Genomic DNA, 10,764 nt, shown 5'->3' on the forward strand with positions numbered 1-10,764 from the left:
CTAGAAATATGAGGACCTGAGATACAACTTTCATTCACTTTCCCATATTCTGACATAGTTATGTAATTTTGGAGCATCATTTCTTTTTCAGATATTGGTGCAGCTGGTATCTGTACATTTGTCTGATCTTGTATAAAAATTTGATTATCTATTGCAATGGTGTGACTCTTAGTAATCTCCATGCTATCCTCTCCTGAATAAATAGTTTTCTCTCTGAGAACAAAGCTAGCATCTGGACTGGACGACATTTTAGAATTATCATCATGCACTAGCAAATTTTTCTCCTCTTTCATACTAGAAAGACACTTGGTCAAGTCCATGGCATCATTACAGCAAGAATAGAAAACTGTCTTATAACCTTGAATAGCTGAACTAGAACATACAGATTCTGGGGCCAAGGTCAGTGGTATGGCATCTTGATTAGAAGTCTTTGTGACTGTGTGAGTTTGTGACTCCATAACATGACTTCTAATAATATGCATTTTATCGTCAGAATTTAAGGAAGGATTTTTGAAAGCAGCATTTTGTTTATTCTCAAAAACTGTTTGCTTTCCTGGAATGTTAGTTCCACAGTTTTTTGTAATATCCATCATGGGATTCTGAGTTTGATTTTCTATTCCAAATAAATTATCATCTGCTGTGGGTAAAATCTTCATAGTGTGGTTACTTGTCAAGTCCATAATGTCATCGCCATGAATTGTAACATCACCTTTAAATTCTTGTAACCTGACCTCATTGGATGTGGGAACCAAAGTCTGAATAATGGCTGTATGACACTGAGTGAAATTCATCCCATCATCTTGTTCTCTAAAGATTCTGGTCCTATTACTGATATTCTCATCTACATTAAGAGATAAATTCATTTGTTGTGTAGAAGAGGCACTACCTGATTCTTTGGAATAAATAGGTATTTCAGAATTTTCCTTATCAGGCCCTCTAGAAGAAGTATATTTTCCTGGCTTTAATCTCTTTATAAAATCATTAAAGTTTATTTTCTTTTCTGAAGAAGTGTTTTGATCCTTGGAAAAATTTAATCCTTTTTTCATTCTTGAATCCTCAGCATGGAGCTTTAAGTTAGCAAGAAATGATGTGGTATCTATTTTGGGAGACTTTTCATTTTTAGTACAATCTAAGAGGCCTTTGGTAATCATCACAGTATGACTTGTCGTCAGGTCCATCTGGTTTTCATCAGAAAAGATGACTGTCGGGTCATCTGCATGCTTGCTTCCATGGTTGTGTTCCATAACTGAAAACTATAATGAAAGGAAATATAAGTGATTGGGTCAAATTCAAACTTCTAAAAAGGTATTTTAACACACATACTATATAAACAATCTTCAGTAATGGTTTCATAATACATTGGCTTGTTTGAATTAGTGATATGGTGTTGTACATTATTTGTTACTAAATTTCTTCTTGGGTCAGCAGGTGACATGGTGGTTAAGGTGGCTGGATTCCCACATGACCAACCTTACTTCAACTCCTAGAGCAGGTGGCTTGAAAATCATGCTAGGTGCACATGCGTATATGCCCAAAATCCTGAGAAGAGAATGGAGGAGGGATTGTGGACCCTGGAGGGTAATTTCTCACTTTCCCTCGCTTTATCTTTCTCCTCTCTAAAGAGCATACACACCCTATGGCAAAAACCTGAAGAGAAAAAAATGTTTTTTTCTAAGTTCTGTGAGTAATTTATTTGTATTTTGGGGCAAATTAAAAATAAAAGTTTGGAGAGTCGGCAAGTAGAATGGTGTTTAAGGGCGCTGGATTCCCACATGGCCGACTGAGGTTCAAGTCCTGGACCTGGTAGTTTGCTTTCTTACTTTCTCTTTCTCTGTCTTTTGTCAGATTAAAAAATAATAATAACAAATAAAGTTAAATTAATAAATAATTCTTTGAAAATAAAATAAAATAAAATAAAATAAAATAAAATAAAATAAAATAAAATAAAATAAAATAAAATAAAATAAAATAAAATAAAATAAAATAAAATAAAATAAAATAAAATAAAATAAAATAAAATAAAATAAAATAAAATAAAATAAAATAAAATAAAATAAAAGGTTGAGATAAGCAGTTGGCGTAATGGCTATGTTGCTGGACTCCCATGTAATCAACCACGGTTTGAGTCCTGGACCCAGTGGCTTAAACTCACACCGGGCACGTGTGCATGCATGCGTGCCTAAGATTCCAAGAGGAGAATGGAGAAGGGACTGCGGCATGGCTTTCCCCCCGGGGGGTGATTTCTCACTTTCTGCCTCTCTGTCTTCTCTGTCTTCCTAGAGAGTGCATGTGCCCTATAGCAAAAAAACTCTTCAAAAACCAAACAAACAAACAAAAAAAAAACAAGGTTAATTATAACCCACTAGAATGACTGAAAAATGAAAAAGATTGACAACACCTAATGTAACCAGCATGAAAATTCTAATTACTATACAGAAATAAGATCATTCCTGTCCTGGATGGGGAGAGGAGAACTCGTAGAAAGGCATCAGAGCATAATGGTCAATTTATATTACACCTTGTATTGTGGTGGTTTCATTTACAATGACATAGTCTCTTTACTATTCAAAGTCTGGTTTGTGGATATATACATTACCATCACTCAGGAAATTATTGGAAACATTCCATTTCTACAGGACAACAATCTCAGGATTTAACAAAATCCTGCTTATATTGTTAGCTAGTTGGTAATGTGTTCTAAATTAGTTAATTTTTGTTAAAACCTGAGAGGATTAATATGCTCTTTGAAGTCTGAGAAGTCCTAGTACAATATATCTCTCTTTAATTTAAACTGACAGTGATTTAACTATCCTTAGTTAACTGAAAACGTAGGAACTTTTTCCAGTCTATGATGATTCATTCTCTTAAGTCACTCCTAAATCATGCCATGACCACTAAACTGTGTTTTTTTTTAACTGTCAAGAGATTAAAATATTAATATGAAAGCATTTGCATAAACTCATACCTCCTTCTGTTGCAACTTAGTCTGAATGGGACCACAAAGCAATGTGTTCATCCCTAATGAGAGAAAAGAAAAAAAACTAGTCAGAAAAAAATATATATGCCTTTTGGACGGAACCGCCATCTTCCAGTAATTAACCAAAATGACGAACACAAAGGGACAGAGGCAAGAGGCATTTGAAAGGAACTGTAAGTGTTATAGCTTGGATGGTGTAAAGATGTCGGTCAGAGAGAAGGCTATAAGGAAAAAAAAAAGCCAGGATCTTATAGGCTCTGTTTTAAAAAAGAGAAGTCTGGCTTTTACCTTGATCTTTTCTTGGCAGCCTCATTACATGAGAATAAATTAAATTCCGAAGAAGTCTTCTTTGACATGTGCTGCTGTTATAGAGGGTCTGTTTGAACAATAAACAAAGCAGGACTTACCAAGGCCCTGCCTACAGCCTCAATCACTAATAGGCCAAGAGGAAATCAGGGGACACCAGCAGGGTGCAGACCACCTGGGAGGGAAATGTGGGCATTGTTTCAGATTCTTTGGTACAGCAACACCGTGGTATGGGAAGCCGTAGAAAATAATCAGAGAAAGTTTTCAAGATTTCCTAATAATAGCTAGCAGTAGAAAAGAAAGGATGAGGGACAGAAGGATGGAAGAAGAAAAAAAAAAAAAAAAAAAGAGAGAGAGAGAGATATATTACAAGAGTTGACTTTTCTCTAAGCCTCTTCATCAGTTATGCATATTTTTACCAGTTATTAAGCTGTTCTTAAGGACTTATGACTAGGTAAAAGTCTAGGGATGTAATCATTATGTCCTCTGCTGGTCCCTCATTAAGACCATTTTTTCCCCTTAGAATTATTTTCTTTAACTTTATTTATCCATTTATTTATTTATTTTAATTTGACCAGAGAGGGGTAGAGTATGTGTATGTGTGAGAGAGGGCAATAAAGCAAGAAAGCAAGCCCCCAAGTCTAAGACTTGAACCACAGCTGGCCATGTGGGAGTCCAGTGCCCTTAACCACACCATCTGCTGGCCCCCAATTAAGACCATTTTTTTAAAAGTATTTTTTTCATTTAACTTTAATTATTATTATTATCGCTTTAATTTGACCAGAGAGAGAAGAGAGAGAAAAGGGAAAGTGAGAAAGCAGGGTCTGGGATGCAAACCATGGTTAGCCATGTGGGAATCCTGCAACCTTAACCACCATGTCACCTCCCGGCCCACTTCATTAAGACTTTTAATTGTCTTCTTTTAATGAGAGATCAGTGGTTACTATACCCTCTGTGTGAATAAAATATATTAGAATGTGTTGGTGATTTAAAAGAAAGAATTTTAAAAGTAGAAAGACGGGACTACTAATTATTTTTAGTTCTTTATTTTTATTTCTTGGATAGTAGAAATTACATGGTCAAGAGTAACCAGTATGAGATTGAAAGATTAAGATCAGATTTTATTTTTTATACTATAGTAAGAAATTTGAGGGGGGCGGTGATAGGGTGGGTAGGAAAAAGAAAAAAAAGAAACTAGAGGGCTGGACCCATAGTGCAATAGTTAAGTGTTATTCACAGAAAGCTGGATCCCATATGGTTAACTGCAGTTCAAATCCCAGCCCTAGAGCCTTGAATAACATGGTAATGCATGTGTGTGTATCCTCAGGGTCCTGACAGGATAGAGAGGTGGAAGACAGGAATTATGGCATGACCATATCCCACTGGAGGTGCCTTCTCTCTGTCTCTCTGTCTCTGGCAAGCTAATATCCCTACTGGCAATAAAACAAACAAAAACCTGGAATTTTATATTCTCATAGTGAGATATATGCATTTTATAAAAATACTTCATTATGGGACTGGCAAGTGGCATGGTGGTTAAAGGCGCTAGACTCCCACATGGCCGACCATGGTTCAAGTCTCGGATCTGGTGGTTTGCTTGCTCACTTCCTCTCTCTCTCTGTCTCTCTCGGATCAACCTGGAAAATAATAATGATAATAATAATAAATAAAGTTAAATAAAAATAATTCTTTTTTAAAAAAATTTTAAAAAAACTTCATTATAAAGTATAATGCATTTTATGAAAATAATAGAATAAAAGAAGAAAACAGAAACCAGGGTCTGGGATGCAAACCATGGTTAGCCATGTGGGAATCCTGCAACCTTAACCACCATGTCACCTCCCGGCCCACTTCATTAAGACTTTTAATTGTCTTCTTTTAATGAGAGATCAGTGGTTACTATACCCTCTGTGTGAATAAAATATATTAGAATGTGTTGGTGATTTAAAAGAAAGAATTTTAAAAGTAGAAAGACGGGACTACTAATTATTTTTAGTTCTTTATTTTTATTTCTTGGATAGTAGAAATTACATGGTCAAGAGTAACCAGTATGAGATTGAAAGATTAAGATCAGATTTTATTTTTTATACTATAGTAAGAAATTTGAGGGGGGCGGTGATAGGGTGGGTAGGAAAAAGAAAAAAAAGAAACTAGAGGGCTGGACCCATAGTGCAATAGTTAAGTGTTATTCACAGAAAGCTGGATCCCATATGGTTAACTGCAGTTCAAATCCCAGCCCTAGAGCCTTGAATAACATGGTAATGCATGTGTGTGTATCCTCAGGGTCCTGACAGGATAGAGAGGTGGAAGACAGGAATTATGGCATGACCATATCCCACTGGAGGTGCCTTCTCTCTGTCTCTCTGTCTCTGGCAAGCTAATATCCCTACTGGCAATAAAACAAACAAAAACCTGGAATTTTATATTCTCATAGTGAGATATATGCATTTTATAAAAATACTTCATTATGGGACTGGCAAGTGGCATGGTGGTTAAAGGCGCTAGACTCCCACATGGCCGACCATGGTTCAAGTCTCGGATCTGGTGGTTTGCTTGCTCACTTCCTCTCTCTCTCTGTCTCTCTCGGATCAACCTGGAAAATAATAATGATAATAATAATAAATAAAGTTAAATAAAAATAATTCTTTTTTAAAAAAATTTAAAAAAAACTTCATTATAAAGTATAATGCATTTTATGAAAATAATAGAATAAAAGAAGAAAACAGATTCAAGATGACCAATAAGGAAGCTACTACACTAGCTCAGATACAACTTGGTAAGAGTTTACATTAGGGCAAGAGACAAGGAAAATGATTATAAAGGGTCAGCTCTGTGTAATATGCTGGTAATATGCTGCTAAACGGAAGCCAATTTCATGTAGCAATTGTGGTTCAAATCCTCTACCAGATCAGCCTGAAACATACCAGGCATACATGCCAGTAGTTCAAAATCCAACAGAACTAGAGAACTAGAAGAAGAGAATCATGATGTGACCAGATCTGTGGAGCATGCTCATCTTTCTCATTCCCTTTCTTCCTCTCTCTAAGACATGAACATGCACATGTTTTATTATAAATACTTAAAAAAAAAAAGGATTAGATTCAATAAATTTTAAAACTGAAATATAAAAGGTTAGTTAACAAATGGGACTTTGGAAATAAGGAAGGGATTGAAGATCTGTACTAAAACAGGAAATACTTTTTTTTTTTTTTTTTAAAGAGGTGTTTGCTATAGAGCATGTGCACTCACCAGAAAGACAGAAAGAGACAGAGAGACAGAAAGCAAGAAATCACCCCTCAGGGGGAATGGCCATGCTGCAATTCCTTCTCTTCCTTTGTCCTCTTGGGATCTTGGGCCCGCACGCACATGTTCCTGGTGTGAGTTTAAGCCACTGGGTCCTGGACTTGAACCGCAGTCGATTACATGGGAGTCCAGCAACATAGCCATTACGCCAACTGCTGGTCCTCAAGAAATACATGGTTTAGAAGAATTTTTTATTTACTGAATTCCTGAATTTACTGAAACTTGCTATTATTATTATTATTTTTTAATATTTGACGAGAGAGAGAAAAAGGAAATACAAGAAAGCAAGATACCAGGTCTAGGACTCAAACTACAGTTTGCCATGTGTGAATCCAGTGCCTTTAAACACCACACCACTGGCAGGCTCCAACAGGAAATACATTTTAGAATATTTAAGTTTTGTGCCAGCCAGTGGTATAGTGGTTAAGGCAGCTAGATTCCATGCAGTTGACTGAAGGGTTTGAGTCCTGGACCTGGTGGCTGGAAAAACATGCCAGACACATGTGTATGCCTAAGATTCCAAAAAGAGAATAAAGAAGAAGGGATTGTGGCATAGCCATATCCCTGAAGGGAGATTTCTCACTTTCCTTATCTTTTTTTCTGTCTCTCTGGCAAGTACATGTACCCTATATTAAAACTAAAAAAGAAAAGAAAGTAATTAAGTGTAAAGGCAAATCTTAGAACATATTAAAAAATGTATGGCAACCCTGAGTGCTATGATATAATTACAGGCTTTTCAAAACTGGATACCAGGCTTCCATTCATTTATTCAACAAATACTAATTCAGAACCTGGTATGTGCAACAAAATGAACTATTAGCCCAGCTTCATTAGCGGGTGCTGGTAGACACTGCTATTTGCCCAGGTTGGATTCCTGGCCCATCCAATGAGTGTGGTAGGAAACATACGCAGTCCCAGTTACTTTGGAGGCTGAAATAGGACCGTAACATAGCAAGACTTTATCTACAAAAAAACAGTAGTCAGACAGTGGCATGGCAGTAATGCAAGCTCTCCAACTCTGGACTCACATGGAAAAGTGCTGAGTTTTTATCCCGAGGCCTCTACATGCGACTAGGTGTGCATGTGTTTGACTGTTATCCAGTCAGGCTGAGGTTGAGAGTTGAATTGCAGTGTGAAGATCATGTTGGGAGTGACTATTTTTCTCTCTCATGGATGAAATAAATAAACTTAAAAACAAACACGCAGGTTCTTTCCTTTTGCCACTGGAGCCACAGCCATGAGTATGCTCAGAGTTCAGAAGAGGCTTGCCTCTAGTATCCTCTGCTGTGGCAAAAAGGTCTGGTTGGACCCCAATGAGACCAGTGAAACTGCCAAAGTCAATTCCCGTCAGCAGATCCGGAAGCAGAAAAAAGATGTGCTGATCATCTGCAAGCCTGTGACTGTCCATTCCCAGGCTCAATGCTGGAAAACACCTTGGCTCGCCGGAAGGGCAGGCATATGGGCGTAGGTAAGTGAAAGGAATTTTAGCCAATGCTAGAATGCCAGAGAAGGTGACCTAGATGAGAAGAATGAGGACTCTGCGCCAGCTGCTCAGAAGATACTGTGAATCTAAGACGATTGATCACCACATGTATCATGGCCTGTACCTAAAGGTAAAGGGGAATGTGTTCAAGAACAAGCGGATTCTGGGACTAGCAGATGGCATAATGGCTATGTTGCTGGATTCCCATGTAGTTAACTGCGGTTTGAGTCCTGGACCTAGTGGCTTAAACTCACACTGGGCACATGTGTGTGTGCACCCAAGATCCCAAGAGGAGAACGGAGGAGAAGGGATTGCGGCATGTCCATCCCCCCAGGGGGGTGCTTTCTTGCTTTCTGTCTCTCTGTCTCTCTCTGTCTTTCTAGAGAGCGCATGCGTCCTATAGCAAAAACCTCTCCAAAAAAAAAAAAAAAGAACAAGCTAATTCTTATGGAGCATATCCACAAGATGAAGGCAGACAAGGACTGCAAAGCTGGCAGATGAGGCTGAGGCCCACAGGTCTAAGACCAAGGAAGTATGAAAGTGCCGTGATGAGCGCCTCCAGGCCAAGAAGTAAGAGATCATCAAGACTATCTGAAGAAGAAGAGACCAACAAATAAAGCTCCCTATCTCTTGTCTGTACATAGTGGCATTGGCTATTACTCAGATAATGGTTTGGCTATTACTCAGATAATGTTTTAAATAAAATAAACCTTAAATACACACACGCACACACACACACACACACACACACACACACACACACACACGCAAAAAAAAAAAAAAAACTCAACTGTCTACTAAGGCACAAAGAAAAACAAGAGCCAGTCCTGTAGCCCAGTGGTTAAGGGAACTGGGTCCCACTTGGCAGACCACTGTTTGAATCTTGGTTCGGATGGCTTGAAAAACATGCTAGGTGCATGTGTGCCCCTAATCCTGACAGGATAGAAAAATGGAGAAGGGATTGTGATGTGACTATGCCCCATTAGGAGCTGCTATTCTCTGGTGAATAGCCATGCCTTCTACAAATTAAAATTTTTTAAAAAAAGAAAAAAAAAAAAACTAAACCAGTGTTTCTGGATTCTAAGAGTTCACAGTTTAATAAGTGAGCCAAAAGTAAATATGATAAATTCTGAAATAGACTGAGAAGTAAAAAAGGGTGTTGTGAGAGCACAAAACATAGTGATGAACTCCTTGGTTTATCAGAGAAGTCTCTGTTCAAGTGCTACTTGAACTGTGGTGCCAGTCTTTGAAATGCTTGTTACTAATTCATGATGAGATAAGGAACTTCCAGCAAATGTAAACCATATAATAATTCCTCATCAATAAAGCCTTGGGACCAGCAGGTGGCATGGTGGTTAAGGCACTGGACACTCCCACATGGCTGACCAAGGTTCAAGACCCAGACCTGGTGGCTTGCTTTCTCACTTCCCCTCTTTCTCTCTCTCTCTCTGTGTTTCTCTCTGTCAAATTAAAAAAAAAAAATGAACGAATAAATACAATTTAATAAGGAATAATTAAAAAAAAAAAAAAAAAAAAAAATAAATAAAAAAAAACAATTTAAAAAGGAATTATTAAAAAAAAAAAAAAAAAAAAAGAAAGCCTTGTTGGGGGCAGCAGGTGACATGGTGGTTAAGGCACTAGATACTACCACATGGCTGACCAAGGTTCAAGACCCAGACCTGGTGGCTTGCTTTCTCACTTTCCTTCTCTCTCTGTCTGTTTTTCTTGGTCAAATTAAAATAAATCAAAGAATAAATAAGATTTTTTTAAAAAAAGAAACTCTTAAAAATAAAGCCTTTTTAAAAATAAATGTCAGCTGAACCTAACAGTGGCTTAGTAGCAGTTATTTTACATTATGGTACAAGTTCCTTTTTCTTTTCTTTTTTCAAATTTTCCATAGAGAATGTGTGCAAAAGAGAGACGGGGCGGGGGAGGAGGAAGAATCAGAAAGCACTGGGTAGGGAGGATGACCACATTACAATCCCTTCTCCTTCACTCTCTTCTCGGGATTTTGGACACGCACACATACGAACCTGACATGTTTTTTTGAGCTGCCAGGTCCACAACTCGAACCATGTTGTCAGCCATGTGGAAACCGGCTACCTTAACCACCACATCACCTGTTTGGCCACAAGTTCCTTTTCTATCATGGACTTTAACTGTTTGTGGAATCGCTACTTTGAATAGTACTAAAGGTGTTAAGTAATGAAAAATGAAAAGACTAACACACAAAATGGAGTAGGAAGAACATTTCAGGCAAACAAAATAGCATTTATAAATGAATACAGGCAGAAAAAAAAGAGTCCATATAAAAAACTAAGAAGAATTCACCATGAACTAAAGCATGGGATATGTTCCATAAAAAACATGAGAATAAGCTGGAAAAGAAGAGAGGCTAAATTAGAAAGAACTTTTTATGCCAGTGCTAAGGAGAGAGGGCTTTATCCTGAAAGGTAAATTGAACTATTTTAAGCTGGGAGGAAATATAATCAGATTAAGAAATATGAAGAATGAATTGTAAGGATAAGAAAATAAATACAGGGACCAGCAGTTAGCGTAATGGCTATGTTGCTGGACTCCCATGTAGTCGACCGTGGTTCGCGTCCCAGAGCTGGTGGCTTAAAAATCACGCCAGGTGCGTGTGCATGCGTGCCCAAGATCCTGAGAGGAGAATGGAGGAGAAGGGATTGCGGCG

General features: G+C 37.7%; 1 protein-coding gene across 1 annotated transcript in view; it reads right to left on the minus strand.

The window, feature by feature from the left end:
- Window positions 1-10,764, minus strand: part of KNL1 (kinetochore scaffold 1) — a 74,667-nt gene that overhangs the window by 32,715 nt on the left and 31,188 nt on the right. The window contains exons 9-10 of the mRNA XM_006158693.3: window positions 2,966-3,018; window positions 4-1,253 (exon numbers count right to left, since the gene is read on the minus strand). Of these exons, the coding sequence (XP_006158755.1) occupies window positions 4-1,253; window positions 2,966-3,018 (1,303 nt within the window). The remainder of the gene's footprint in view (window positions 1-3; window positions 1,254-2,965; window positions 3,019-10,764) is intronic.

This window comes from Tupaia chinensis, unplaced genomic scaffold (assembly GCF_000334495.1).
Source record: "Tupaia chinensis unplaced genomic scaffold, TupChi_1.0 Scaffold000605_1, whole genome shotgun sequence".
NCBI lineage: Eukaryota > Metazoa > Chordata > Mammalia > Scandentia > Tupaiidae > Tupaia > Tupaia belangeri.